Genomic DNA, 15,994 nt, shown 5'->3' on the forward strand with positions numbered 1-15,994 from the left:
AAGCAACCTAAGTGCCCATCAACTGACGATTGGATAAAGAAGATATGGTGTGTGTACACACATACACACACACTGGAATAGCACTCAGGCATAAAAAAGGATAAAATCGTCCCATTCACAACAACATGGACGGAACTTGAGGGTATCATGTTAAGTGAATTAAGCCAGATAGAGAAAGACGAACTGTGTACGACTCCACTCATAGGTGGAAGTTAAACATGAAGACAAAGAGAACTGATGGTGGATACCAGGGGAAAGGTGGGGTGGGGCGTGGGCACCAAGGGTGAAGTGGTGTACCCACAACATGACTAACAATAATGTACAACTGAAATTTCACAAGGTTGTAAACTATCATAATCTTAATTTAAAAAAAAAAATGGCTATGCTCTGGATGATCACTAGCTAGCTGGTGACTGGGCTTCCCACTCAACTTACCAGTTACCCACCCCTCTCCCAAGTACAAAGGCCCAGAAAACAGACCTTACTACAGACATGGTTCTTGAAGGTGGCTGGCACAGGCCCTGTTGGTAGGCCCTGGCAGGTAAGCTCCTCCCAGCACAATCAGAGCAGCGGGACTAAGTGGCAGGACTCCAGGGAGCAGGGACCCAGACCTCTCCCCATCTAGGCCCCACATCTTGTACAGTTAAGGTCTCTTCTGATGGCTTCATCCGAACACCACTCATCACCACTCGATGTACACCAGCACACTCACGCACAAGTGCACACACACACAACACACATCCAATGGTAGCAACAGTTACTACACACTCTGGGCCATGCCCAACCCAATAAAGGGGTTGGCATCAGTCCTGGCACTGGGCCTTTATGGAGCCATTAAGCTACCTCCTGCTATTCTCAAAGTAAGACTCACAGGAACAAGGTGAGGATTCCTACATCGGAGAACTGGGCCAGGACTCAATGTGAGAGAGTGAGTACAGAAAGAGCAACTTCTTGCCACCGAGCGTGCTGTGCCTTGACTGTTCTTCTGACTGGAGGTCTCTGACAAAAGTTAAGTGGAATTTAGCTAAGAGGGCTCTTACCTCCGGAGAAAAGCTTTTCTTGAAAACACACAAACGTGCAGAAACACACACCCGCACACACACACCCCCCTTCATTATGAAATTAAGGAAACCATTCCTTTGAGTGTAAGACAGGTTTCTTTTTATTAATTTTTCCTAAACTTGTCTCATGTTTACTGAATGTTTTTCTTAGTGTAAGAACGTGACCTGGAGCTTTAACAAACCAATTTGGATAACACAACCTGGATAAATGCTTATCTGCACACAAGTCATCAATTATCACTCTCTGGCCTGGCCTCCATGTAAATCTAACTGGTCTTAAAGCCTGTCTAAACAGAGAGCAAGCAGACCATATCATCTTATTTCTAGTTTAAACTTTTTAAACTTCAAATTCACCCCCATCCCAACACCCAACCCTCCCCCACACACAAAAAATTTTTATTTTATCAGAAATGGCCATTAAGGACTGAGTCAGTTGCATAAGAATTGGCTTAATCCTGCAGCCAGCACTCCGAAGTAGCTTTTGGCCTCACAGCAGACCAGCTGGAACTCTTGAAGCACGACAGGTAGAGAAAGGACAGAGGATGCTCTAAGTACAGGGCCAAGTCCTGGTGCTGCAAGGCTTCCATGCATGCTTACACACCAACATGAAAATATTTCCACCTTCCTCCTCTCTAGGCAATTTTCCTCTATAGCACTTTAGAGTTTGTAACACTCCAAAATTTTTTAGTGCAGAGATGGACAGAAACTTACTCTAAATATGGAAGGTATAACCTTATTTCTAACAACATAGACCAAAATTAACAGAGAGGCACTCTGCTATACAGAACAATTATTACAAGAATCTAAAATGTAACCAACAAAGCTTATAACAGTTTCTAAGGCAGGTACCAGCTCTGGCCTCTAATATAGGCTTCCCTTGGAGTTTCCAAAATGCCTCACTCCTATCAACAACGCCCCAAAGACAGTCACAGGGAATGCTTTGGTGCTCCTGACACTGACTACACAGTACGAATGAGGTGTTGCTAAAGTCAGGCACCACCCTTCTTTAACACTAATTTCAGACTCATCCAGCACAATCTAGTGTATCTTAGTTTTTTTGTATCATCTGTCAGCTGTTTAACACATACATATTGGCAGATTTGTGACAGATATTAACACTTAACATACAATTGATTGTGAATGAGCTAAAAAGAACTTGTCCTAGAGGACTTCCAGAAGTCCCCTTGTCCTAGGACTTCAAGCTATACCTCAAATTTACACAGAACATCTCTCACCTCAATAAGCAGGCCAGGACACAAATCTTTACACCATAATTAATAAGAATCAATTCCTCAAATTTATCATTCCTATATCCGACAATACACCTACCCAATTCTAACCTTCTGAAAATTATTTAGATTTTGACGCTTGGGGTGTTAGCGAACACACTTTCAGGAACACACTTTCTCAGGAAGAGCTTCCAGGTCTAAAATCCTCAGTTAACAACTTGCTCCAAGCGAAGGGGTCTATTTTCTCAAGAGCAGCACATGGCATTTATAATAGGAGCTCCTTTACTGGGGAAAGGAGGGAAGACAGGGTAGGAGTGGAAGTGAAGTGTGAAGCTCAGAGTACACCTCGTTGTTCTGCTATGTTAACCCATGCCATGCCATGCTCTAGGCCTCAGAAACAGAGGGAGACCCCCACCCCCATCCCCACACCAGGCAGGGAGCCTTTGTGGCAATCTCCACAACAGACTTTTGAAACACAATTAGAGATCCTGCCATATATGTCATAACAAAAAGTCTGCTTGATAGCTAGTTATAGCTTTTGCTATAGCTCAACTTTCCAAAACAAACTTAACTTTGTATAAGCATGATTAAACATAAAAGAAGTGAAGCATAAGCTCAGTAAGTCTAACTGGGCTTCTAAATAGTACCATTATGAAAAAGATACAATGCACTTAATTTCTGTACCGAACTATTTAGAAGTCAAAATGCTCCATACATTACCTACATCCCCTCCCCTGAAATCCCCTAAAAACTGACTAAGAAATCTCCAGTATCTGATTGCTCTAGTTGATATTTAGAACAAAGTTGACAACTTAAAGCTTTATAATAGTCTGTTTTAATATAAACAATTCTTGGAATCAATCAATGTCCATTTCAGGAAGCTTCTTGTCTGAATCCAAAGGCACAGCTGTGTCTGTACCCTGCTCGGCAGCGTGAGGGCCTGGGTTGTCTCCTTGTCCATCCACTGGTCCATTCTGCTCTGCATTTTTTTGCTCCTCTTTTGGAGGTTCCACTTTGGGTTTAGGCTTTGAAATTATAGGGCTGCAGATATTCACCAGTTCCTAGAATGACAGGAGAGAAAATTATGGTTTTTTATAAAAATAAACTTTGTGTGTCATTCTAAACCCAAGTCCACACTCTCTCATTCTAAAACACAATAACGACGTTCCCTCCTAAATGTCACTTTAAGGACTATTAATAAGTAACAAGGATGACCAAAAACACTACTAAATATTTAAAGCTGTAAATTACCTTAATTTTAGCCTCAATCTCTTTTGCCTTGACAACTGGATCCACGGTCAGACTCTGCTTGTTCTGCAGATTCAGCCTGTTATTCATCCACTCCATGGCCTCACTCGTGCTTTTCTCCACCTTTACCATGTCAGCAGCATCCAAATGGTCATACTGGTCCTCCTGCAACCAGTAATCCACCAGACAAGTGTCAAAAAGATGATACTCTCCCTGCTCAAATAGTGTCTAGTTCTTTGCTCGCTATCTTTTAAAGCTACAATTTTTCCAAAAATGAAGCACACGTAGCCTCATGATCTAAACAGACATTCAATTCCTTAAGAATTGTTCAAGAAAAAGTAACTCCAACTTTTAAAACACTCAGGAAATAGATTTAAAGGCCAAAACCATAATAAGGGGGCAATTAAAGGTTTCAACAGTATAAGCAGCACACGTTTTACACAAAATCTTATGAAGATATCACAATGCAAAAAAAATTACATGTCTTTAGACATGAAACCTGAGGTTTAGGAGTGCTAGTTAGAAACCAAAACAATAATGAACACAATTTTTTAAAAGAGGGCTTTCAGAAGCAAAATTTTTTTTAAAAAGAAACAAGTTCAATTTATCACTCAAAGTTTCTTACACTGATGATAAATCAAGAACCCGGAATATACTAGAGGAGTTAAGAGGCCAAAGTCTGGAGCCAGACCTCAGGCCCAATCCCAGTTCCCCCAACAGTAACTATGGGTGTTGCTTACGGACAATGAGGCTCAAACAGTTAGAAATTATTTATAAACATTGATACTACCACTTACTTCATAAGGGTACTGTGTGGACTTAATGAGATAACATATTTATGGAGTACCACATATTGCTCAAAAATTGATAAGTAGTTTACTATTGAGATAGTCCTACATCTGCATAACAAACCAAATTATATGCCTAATGTGTTCTCAGAAAGACCAGGATAGAGCAGGCTGTCACTGATGAAGCTTTTCACAGCAAGAAAAGGAAGTGGAACAACACTGCTCCACTGCAGATTACACCTATTAAAGAAGCAGCAGCAAACCCCAGGGTCCTCAGTAAGACTCTGTACAATATTACATATTACACTAACATCCAAAAAGAAAATACTATTAAACAATAGTTAAAAAGAAGAGAAAAACTGCTATATAAATGCCTCAAAACTTCACTCTACCAAACAACAGCAAGGAGCGGGGGGGGAATAAGATACCTTGTTTTTGAAAGAGTTGATTACTTTCATATACTGTTGGATTTGTTTCCCTAGTTCTTCAAATAATTTTGGTCTTTCTTCAGATTCCTGGAATCGTATCTTAATAGGTTGACCTAGATTCTTAACAGAAGAGAGAATATACAAGTGTTCACAGGGCAGCTTAAACTGTCATAGTAGTATTGTTTCCACTATTACTAAGACTGATTATGATTTAAGCTCCAATACCAAGATTGGTTATAAATTAAACTACATTTAATCTCCATGTACTACATATAAGAAATTAAACATTCTTCCCCAGCCCACTGACATATATCCTCCGGCTAGTTATGAGAATATACCTCAATACTGTTCCATGTGGAGCCACTTCAACTTGTCACCTGAGCCCCTAATTCTCAAAACACAGTGAGGAGACAACCAATAATTAGATGCCTCCTGATAGTGACACACCGACAATAAATAGGAAGTACACTTGCCAAAAACATTTTTTTAAAACCTGAATCGGACAAAGCCTCTAGATCTAACCATCAATTTACCAGGTAATATTAAATACCATAGAGATAAAATCAGCAAAATCCAGACCGGGGGGAAATTCTACAGGACAAATGATCCAGTTTCTTCATCAACTAAACAAGAGAGAAATGATAGAAGGAGAACTACAGACACAGATTTTTGAGACCTATCAACAGAAGGTATGGACCTTACTTGGATCCTGAATCAAACAAACTAAAAAATAATTTATGAAACAACTGGAACTTGAAAACTGACTGAATATATGGTGATATTAAGGAATTTTTTTACGTGTGATAATGGTACAGCTTAAGGTTATATTTCCTTAATAAATATTGAAGTATTTTTGGATTTAATATAACATGAGGGGCTTGATTCAAGTAACAGAGTGAGAGAAGTGAAACAAACTGGCCATAAGTGGACAACATACGAAACTATTATTCTCTCTACTTTCATGTGTTTGATATTTTTAGTAAAACTAAAAACTCAATGGGGAGGATCTCACAGGAGGCTCTTGTAATTTTTGCCAAAATGAGGGGAAACCACAGGCACCCGGAGCAATCCCATTCCAGAGGTTTGCCACAATGGCCCGATCTGAGAAGAAACTAAGTAACCTTGACAAATATAAAAAACCTCTTCTTGTGCATCTGCATCCTTTTCCAAACAAAAGGCCGCCATTTTAGATAACTCTTTGTACTAACCATAAGGTTTAACAATCAGATTCTTTAAATACAAACCAGATGCTTTGCTCTATTGAGAATCAAGGCTATACACACAGCCCTGCACCGCAGGTGCCTTTAGGACAGGGACACAGTCTTTGATAGTCTTTGAATCTCGACACCATGAATGAACTAAATCTCCAATTCAGTGAAACATTTTAAGTCTAAACTCAATTTTCAGAAACATTCTTCTGGGGGCCGGCTCCGTGGCCGAGTGGTTAAGTTCGTGCGCTCTGCTGCGGCGGCCCAGGGTTCGGATCCTGGGCGCGGACATGGCACCACTTGTCAGGCCATGTTGAGGCGGCGTCCCACATCCCACAACTAGAAGGACATGCAAGTAAGATATACAACTGTGTACAGGGCGGGTTTGGGGAAATAAAGCAGAAAAAAAAAAGAAAAGAAAAGAAAAATTCTTCTGTTACTTTGAGGTTCTAAAAGTGAGAAGACAATGAACCTAACTGATAAAGGGTATAGTTCTTCAATCACTTTCAGCCCGTCTTCATTTCTTGACATGAGAATTCCACTCTACTTTGAGACACTCTCCTTGCAAACTACAGCATGGGTTCAGGACACTTCTGCTTTCAAGAATCACTTACTTTTAACTCAGCCAATTTATCGACATAAACTTGCTTTGGCTGGTCTTCTCCATCTTCATACAACCAATTTTCAGTATCTTCTAGTTTCATGGTAAAACTGTTACGATCCTAAAGATGAAGAAGACACTGGAATTAGGTCAATCAAAAATCAGTAGATTAGGGGCTGGTTCCGGGGCCGAGTGGTTAAGTTTGCACACTCCGCTGCAGGCGGCCCAGTGTTTCGTTGGTTTGAATCCTGGGCACGGACATGGCACTGCTCATCAAACCACAGTGAGGCAGCATCCCACATGCCACAACTAGAAGGACCCACAATGAAGAATATACAACTATGTACCGGGGGCTTTGGGGAGAAAAAGGAAAAAAACAAAATCTTAAAAAAAAAAAAAAAAAATCAGCAGATTTGCCAGTGGAGTCACAGGCACAGACAGCAAAATATCTGGCTTTGCTTTAAAACACAGGGGGAGTGGGGGTCGGGGATACAGAAAACAAGACTGGCAAAATGCTGTTTTGCTTGGTAAGTACAGGGGATTTCATTATACGATTCTTTCTGCTGTAAGGGAGGTTTGGGTATGTTTGAAACTTTCAGAATTAAAAATTGCATTTAAAAATAAGTGAATTATATAGTTAATAATACTATATTGCATATTTGAAAGTTGCTAAGAGAGTAGATCTTGCATGTTATCATCACAAGAAAAAAAATTTGTTCTATGTATGGTGACAAATGTTTAACTACACCTACTGTAGTGATCATTTTACAATGTATACAAATACTGAATCATTATGTGGTACACCTGAAACTAATGTAAAATTATACCTCAATAAAAAAAGAGTTAAGATAAAGTAAACATCAGGGAAAAACGAACTGATTTAAAGAAAAATACTAAGTAAACAAAAGCATGCAAATCTATCAAAAAGTTATGCCCCCTCCCCCAAAAAAGTGATGCACAAAGACTAACCTTTGGAAAATACTCCACTAATAAAGAAATACAAAATAAAATAATATAAAACTTTTCCCCAAACGTACATTTGTAATCAATTTACTGTATACCTACAGGTGCAAACTTCCCTTCTAATCCATTTTAAGATGCTCCCAGAAGACACATAACAGGTAGGCACAGTGGCACATACTTACATCTTCATTCACAAACTTCTCATATTCACCACCAAGCTTGTCTCTCATTTCATACACATATTCTTCTACTGCATTCTTAGCATCATTCCTCTCCTTCTCCAGTTTATCCTGCATGATCATCTTACCCTGAGAACAGCAGAAATTAGTTAGACTTCTGACAACTGAGACAGTTTCCTCTCAAATATTAAGCGATATAGTTATAAAAGTAGAGAATCCTTCTTCCCCAAATCCTTTTAGTTCTGCAAATCATCCAGAAAGAAGAGCTGGAAGCATTAGTCCTCAGTAAATTACGAAGATCCAGTGAGTTTTTTGAGTGTGCTTAGGAAAAAAAAGAGCAATAGAAATGTCAAGATGTAGATACTCAAAAGCAAAAAAAATAAGAAAAGAATTTAAGACAAAAGAACTTTTAAGAAACTACCAGCTCAGTGTCACAAGATAGTATACTCAGCTGTACTATTACTATAGAATACCAAGAAAAATCAAATTATTCATATAGTATAAACGTTAAAGGTTCTATAAAACACAACTACTCTGAGATCCAACAGATACATGATAAGAAACGTCACAGATAACAATTAATTCAATAATTGTGCTCCAGGGTCCCAAACCTTGCATCACTCAATATAACAAGAGTTACATTATGGACTGGCAATAGGGAACAGAACTAATAAACAAAACAGTGCTATCATCAATGCTATGTGATTTCTCCTACTGATCAACTTCCATGACCCACCAGCTCAAACATCCCAATCTCTAGTGAATAAACACGCAAACAACGATACCTCCCATAGACCAAAGACATAATGTCAAAGATCTCATAACGGAGCTTCTAGCAATACAAACATAGTATCACCATAAAAGTACTTTGACATTACATGGGATCTATCAAACTTGCCCTTGCAAGACCCAAAAATCTAAAATTATTTTCTCAAACTCCAAACAACCAAAACTGCATAAAGGTCACTAGACACAGAGTGTGAACACTATGGTCACATTAATTTGTTAGCTTATTGTTCTAAGAGACTTGAAATAACAACCTCATTTTCAATGTACAAGTTGAGCATCTCTCTGTCTATTTGCCATAAAAGCTGATTCTCAATCGGCAAGTCCACAGTACTGGTCTTCACTTTTGCCTTCTTGGCTTGAGGAGGTTGGTCCATCTTTTTGTCTTTTGATCCAGCTTGAGAGGTCTAAAATAACAGAAATCATCAAGAACAAACATATATACAGACTATCTTAAACTTCCAACTGGGTTACATACCAAAAACTATTTTCACATTTATATTAACTTTGTTTTCTGATGATCCAAATAACCTAGGACTGTTTCTTTCAATACCTGGAAAATTAAATTCTATGAGTAGTCAAATCCATAGAGAAAATAATGACAGTTGCCAGGGGCTGGGGAGAGGCAAGATGGGATAATGAGGAGTTGTTGTTTAATTGGTAGAGTTTTGGGTCAGCAAAATGAAAAAGTTCTAGAGACTGGTTTGCACCACTGAGCATACTTAACACTAAACTGTACACATACACATACAAATTAATAAATATACACACATACATATATAAACAACCTGCCATAATCCCACTATCAACATATAATCACTAGTGAATCTGTAATTTTCTTCCACTCATCTAACCACACAGACGTGCATGTGAAATCAGTGGGGACAGGGTATGAAATTTTTGTGTGTCAGAAACATACTGTCAATATGATTCCCAAAATGTCTGTACCTATTTACACTCTCACAAGGAGTGAGAGAATCCATTCTGCTGCACCCTGGCCACAAATAGGAACTCCTTTATCGTCATCTTATGATTATTTTCTTTGGGTCAACAACCTTTTTTCGCACACTTATAAACCATACTTATCTCTTCAAATTGCCTAGTCACGTTGCATTCACTGTTCTCTTAGGATTTTAGTGACTGTTTCCCCAAGTGATTGACTCTCTAGTTTTTCTAATTCTCTATTACTTGTGTATGTAAGTTTTTATTGTTGAATACATCCATCTTTTCCTTTGTGATTATGTTTTTATGCTTTGAAAGCCATTCCTGATCCACAAATTAGAAAAATACTTATTCCAGTTGTCTGTTTTAACTTTCAAATTTATCTGGAATTCAACTTGCCCTATGACGTGAGGAACGATTTCAAAGTCATTTCCCCACATCCTATCCAAGTAACTTAAGTCAGTTGCTGAAATTTATGTATCACTTGTATTTCACTTCCCTTAGAAAGAATACTATGAAAGGCACCAGTTCCCAAGCCACCTCACAGAAGAAGCCTAAGTAATAACCCCCTGAAACTTCCCACAGCTCCATCTATGCAGGGGAAGGAGGGAAGGCACCTCTCCCTTCTCCTTTCTCTCCCCCACCTTGCGAACACAGAGTAAGTACTTCTCTCTCCCTCTGCTGCCCCCAACCCAGCCAACAACAAGAGGGATCTTCCACCTTGGAAACTGACTGTAGAAGACTAAAGCATCTGTGAGTACAATTTCCTCAGTCCATTATTTTCTTTTTTACACTTATTTGCACAGCTAAAGGAAAGTAATTAAAGTTTGTTAACTGATATGAAAATAGGTAACAGACTCAAGCCCCCAAAGGCTCTGCAAAACATTTTTAAATGCCACAATCAGAAATCTCACCTGAGAAGGTGAGATTATATACTGCAATGTCATAAATAATTTGAAAGAAAAGGTGTTTTCAATGCTGACAACAAATTTAAACATGCAAGCTCAAAAGTCAAAATTACAGGACAGGTTATAAAAGATTCAAAAATGTTATATATTAATTTAAATAAATGTTTGGGATAAATATTTACAAAATATACTTAAATACATTATTTAAAACAATATCTCTTGACAAAAAGACAAGTTTCAGAGAGTTAATAAAATTTGAAAAAATTATCTCACTGTTTATTGGCAAAGAATAAATTATGAGCAGAATGACTATTGGTAATAGCCATTCAGAAACCAGCATGAATCGATCACTAGCCTAGTAAAAGTAGGGCTTCTGAGTGCTTTCTTCCCACATAGCAACTAGTCTTTGCAGTTCAAAGACCATCTTGCCAAACGTACCTTCCAAGCACACCACAAAATTTTGCTTGAACTGTTCAAAAAAATGAAGAAATCCTAATATAACTATCTTCTAAGACATGGTATCTCAGCCAAAACCATGTATGTGAAGACACTACAAATCATACTCATACCTCCATTTCTTCAGATTCTGTCTTATTTTCTGCTGGCAACTGCTGCTGCTGCTCTTCAACATGTGGTTCCTCCTGGTCCACTTGCATCTTCTGAAAAACAGGTGACATCAAATTCTGAAACTAGGAAATACTAGTCAAAGACTAAGCAATCTTCATGACGCTGGCAAAATTCCATGGTATGGAATTCCTGCTCAATTACCAGCAATTAGAAGACCTAGACTCAAATTCCAGCTATGACACTATGTCACCTAGAACAGTTAAATTTTCTCTCTGGGTCTCAGCTAATATATCTGTACAATGGAGATAACACCTCCCCTGCCCTACCCTTATATAAACAGCAGCAGCCGTGGGACTGCTCTGTAAACCACAGCAGTACTCATAGTGCAGTGCGGGAATATTTAGTACAATATAATCTGAAGAGCATGAGTTCCTCCAAACTTCTTCATGAGTAAATTTCTCTCAAAAGTCTTAACTTTTTTAAGCAGTTTTTAAGTCAGCTTTTTCATCCTCAAAAGTACAACCAGTGCGTGCATTAGGAGAGGAGAACACCTTGAGGACTCTGTTGAAAGACCAAAGCCTAACAATAACGATAAAGAAGGGAGAAGCTTGTGGACACCCTGGATCACTGGCTTTCAATGCCCACAGCACACCAGAATGACCTTGGGGGCTTGTAAAACTACTGATACCTTAGCCCCAGCCCAGACCAACTCTAACAAGATCTCTGAGGATGAGACCCAAACATCTGTAGTTTCACAAAGCCTTGATTTTGATGTACAGGAAGGATAAGATCCAGTGTACGATCCCAACAAATGATTGTAAAACCTATTATACTTATGAAAATAATCAACTGAGACTCATAGGATTCTTCAGTAATCAGAAAGAATCAAGAATAACTCAAGGGGCTGGCCCCGTGGCCAAGTGGTTAAGTTTGCACTCTGCTTTGGCGGCCCAGGGTTTCACCAGTTTGGATCCGGGGCGTGGACACAGCACCACTCATCAAGCCATGCTGAGGTGGCATTCCACATAGCACAACCAGAAGGACCTACAACTAGAATATACAACTATGTACTGGGGGGCTTTGGGGAGAAGAAGAACAAATAAAATCTTTGGGGGAAAAAAAGGGGGCCAGCACAATGGCACAGCAGTTAAATTCACACATTGCACTTCGGCAGCCTGGGGTTCACAGTTTGAATCCAAGGCACAGACCTACACACTGCTTGTCAACACATGCTGTGGCAGGCATCCCACATATAAAGTAGAGGAAGATTGGCAGGGATGTTAGCTCAGGGCCAGTCTTCCTCAGCAAAACGAGGAGGACTGGCAGCATATGTTAGCTCAGGGCTAATCTTCCTCAAAAACAAACAAAAAAACCTCAAGTTGAGAACTGTATAGTCTAAAGGAGGATGCCAATTATGTTCCCTTTCTACGTAAATTATGTGTAAAGACTTTCTGCTAGTTCATCCATGCTGCGGGAAGGGGATACAAGCAAACCCACTCTCAGCAGCTCTGTCACAATGTTCTTCGTCACACATCAGTCTATTTACTAGAATTTCTAGACAAGTCACTTCTGGGCCATCCATAAGCGGTCTAAAATGGCATAAAATGTCCAGATTACCTCTTCCTCCTTCGCATTCTGATCTGTTTCCATTGGTTCCTCATTTTCCTCAAACTTGTGCACTTCCACTAGGGATGCGCTGGACACACTGAAAATGCCATGGATGTTTACCCGAACCTTGACTTTCACTTTCGAACTGGAGCCATCAGACTGAGGAGTGACTTTCTGAACGGAAAACTGAGCTAGGGACAAATGAGAGACAAAAAAGAACACGTAACCTGAGAGAAGAGATTCAAACATAAACATCTGCCCACACTGCCAGGTTATGTCCATTTCTCCAAGACAAGTCAGTAACGTGACACTTCAAATAAGCAAAGTGGGTACTCTTAGAATTTACTAAATTATCAGATTTCCCCTTCCTCTTTCACATATAGTGAAACTCTTATTATCCCAATTAAGGACTCGAACATCTCCTAACCCTCCAAACATTTCCTTCCCTCTAGTGTCTTATTTTTATTTATATGCCACTGCCAAATAAATTCCTAAAACAGATTTGTCAAATTCTCTTCTACTAAAAAAAAAACCCCAGTGATCCCACAATGTTTCTGTTGTTCATGAAGAAATTGCCGTTTCTAAATTCAATTACTATACTAGGGTTTTACTTATGTTTTTTAATTCACAAAACTCCGAAAGGTATAAATTATCATGCTCATTCCTGTTTTACAAATGAGGGAAACAGAGTAGGTTAACTTTCCACAGCTTCTAAGTACCATTCAGGATATTCCTAATACTTTAGCCATGTATTGTAGTTCAACAATTATCATACAACTCTATAGTTTCTCTCTCCTCAATTGGCGTTATGTCCAGATTATAAGAGTTTCTCAGAGTCTATGAAAACTGGCCAACATGGCTCCTTAACCTATGATATTCATATCACAATTTCCTGAGGATTTTTTGTGTACATCTTATAACTCTATGTTAGGGTCACACTTGAATTTTTTAAAGCTCCTTTCAGTATCTAGCACCACATTATGCACAAGATACACTCACAATGTGTATTAACCAAGAAATACTGCCCACACAACAAGAGATCCAATTAAATCATGACCATCTTGCTGGTTCTATATCTGGTAACAAGACTGGAAGAGGTTTTTTCCCGTAATCTAACATAGCCAAATTTCAGAACACTGTAGTTGTTGGCTCTGCTATCCCAGTTTCTTCCAAGTACATACCATTTTTTTTTTTTTTTCCAATTCCCAGCTCTTTACTTACCTATAGCAGGATCTGGATAAGGTAAATCTTGAGGAGAGCAATAATAGGCCTCAAGAGTGAACGGTTCCTTTCTATAAAATGTGAGTACTTTAGAGAAAGGAGCAGCATGATTTTTTGAAAAGACTTCACAGTCACTGAATGGAGGAAGAAGACAAAAATACACAAATTTAGGATATTTCTAACACTTTTACTCATATGTTCTATGTTTCTAATTATTCTATAGCTCTACTTACTCCTCTAAACTGGCATCATTTCCAGATTTTATCAGTTACCAAGAAAAAATATACATATATATGTATACAAAGTCAGTTTAAAAAAAGCAATATACTTCAATCAGCACATAAACGGCACCAATTATTTCATTAGGATCAAGTAAACGAAACTAAATAAGGACACAAATTTACTCTTATAACTAAAGTAAGCAATCACTTTGCTTCATGCACTGTAACAAAATGTTACAGATTTGTCTAAGTTGAAATGGAGGACAGTATTCTACTCAGACTTAACACTGAGCTAACTTTAAGTAAAAAAATGATTGAGGCCAGCCCGGTGGCATAGTAGTTAAGTTCGTGTGCTCTGCTTCCACAGCCCGGGGTTCAGAGGCCTGGATCCCGGGCTTAGAACTATGCACCACTCATCAAGCCATGCTGTGGTGGCATCCCACATACAAAATGGAGGAAGACTGACACAGATGTTAGCTCAATGACAATCCTCCTCAAGCAAAAAGAGGAGGACTGGCAACACATGTTTGTTCAGGGCCAATCTTCCACACACGCGCGCACACACACAAATGAGTAGTACACACATTATTACCTTGACCCTTCTTCAGCTGGAGAATTCCACCTCAGAGATATTGGATATGGTACCACATCAGTGATAGAAAATTCTCTGACTTTGAAAGCAGGTGATAAGATTGCACACTAGAATAGTAATTTTTAAAAATTCTATTTGACATTATGAACTAATATCACAAGACCGATAAATAATGACTTCAGAAGACCATCATCAATGATGTTTAAATACTTACATTAATAATTTAATGGTGCCTGAATAAGCAGTTTTACAAACTTCTATCATTTGTCAAATTACCTATATAATCTAGCTGTTCCTTATTTTTTCATTAACCCCAATCTTTATTTAATTGATGCACAATACTACTTCATCTATAGATAACAGATACTATGCCAAATTCTAGTACTATCTCAGGCTTACCTATGTCTAGTAAATTAACTCATCTTATTACATGTTATAGAGTACAACTCCATTTATAAAGTCCACCTCTGATACCCATTTTAAAACAGAAGTTTCAAAATCTTACACCTTGAGACTACCCTGAGCTAACTTCAGATTATTGCCTGGATACATAAAGCACTCCTGTCTTATTACAATGACCTACAAATGGTACCTGTGAAAGAAAGCAAACTCACCTGCAGTGCACAGCCTCGAGTGACAGCTTCATCAGCATTTAGCGTTGTACTAAGTTCTTTACCAAAAAACTTACTGATCTTCTCTTTCACTGCAGGGATTCGTGTCGCACCACCAACTATCTCCACTGCATAAATATCTTCTTTCTTTAATTCTATTTTAAAATTATTAAAATAGACATTTAGATTAAAAGATCTTTAAATAAGTATTTTTCAATGAAATAAAAGAGCAATATAACATCTTATCAAAACAAAATAACTCACAGATGTGTAACAAAACCCTGCCAGTCCTTCACCCCCTCCACAAAAACACACATGCACGGATGTGCAGCATCTGGAAACAAATAGGTTATGCTTTGATGCTCAAAATAATGGGAGCAGGGAGGCACAAAAATACTGGGACTTGAGAGGTGAGGGCCAACAATGCTCTGTGGTTTGCAATCTCTGAAATAGTCTCACTCAATTAATTATTAAAACATCAACAGCTAAGCTAGCTATAAGGAAATTAAGAGGGCCTCGAAATACTGGGTTACCCCTGACATGGCATGAAAAAGAGGTATTCAGACGCACATCCAGCCACTCCAGCACTCCATCTAGACCATAAGCATAGTTCACAGTATAACACAGCTACAGTCTCCTCACATCAGAAGGAAAAAAGGTGCAGACGAAGGCTCTGCTGTCACTCACAAAACACCTCTTAATACTACCCGGTTTCCTGGTCACATTTTATGCTACAAACACTGACAATTTATTGAGAAGGGCTATTTAAAGAAATGGGCTATCCCAGTATGGAAAGAACATGCCTATTTGCCATAATCACTCATTTAAGATCT

At 38.7% G+C, this 15,994-nt stretch overlaps 1 protein-coding gene across 3 annotated transcripts in view; it reads right to left on the reverse strand.

The window, feature by feature from the left end:
- Nucleotides 1-1,138: 1,138 nt before the first annotated feature.
- The window catches only part of HSPA4 (heat shock protein family A (Hsp70) member 4), a 41,721-nt gene continuing 26,865 nt past the window's right edge, over nt 1,139-15,994 (reverse strand). For all 3 annotated transcript variants that reach the window (XM_001918224.6, XM_023617698.2, XM_070234343.1), the window contains 11 exons: nt 15,165-15,316; nt 14,551-14,657; nt 13,738-13,871; nt 12,526-12,707; nt 10,911-11,000; nt 8,746-8,898; nt 7,709-7,834; nt 6,577-6,684; nt 4,755-4,874; nt 3,542-3,703; nt 1,139-3,351 (listed from right to left, as the gene is read on the reverse strand). In XM_001918224.6, the coding sequence (XP_001918259.2) occupies nt 3,148-3,351; nt 3,542-3,703; nt 4,755-4,874; nt 6,577-6,684; nt 7,709-7,834; nt 8,746-8,898; nt 10,911-11,000; nt 12,526-12,707; nt 13,738-13,871; nt 14,551-14,657; nt 15,165-15,316 (1,538 nt within the window). In that variant the 3' untranslated portion in view covers nt 1,139-3,147. The remainder of the gene's footprint in view (nt 3,352-3,541; nt 3,704-4,754; nt 4,875-6,576; nt 6,685-7,708; nt 7,835-8,745; nt 8,899-10,910; nt 11,001-12,525; nt 12,708-13,737; nt 13,872-14,550; nt 14,658-15,164; nt 15,317-15,994) is intronic.

Source organism: Equus caballus, chromosome 14, assembly GCF_041296265.1.
Source record: "Equus caballus isolate H_3958 breed thoroughbred chromosome 14, TB-T2T, whole genome shotgun sequence".
Lineage (NCBI taxonomy): Eukaryota > Metazoa > Chordata > Mammalia > Perissodactyla > Equidae > Equus > Equus caballus.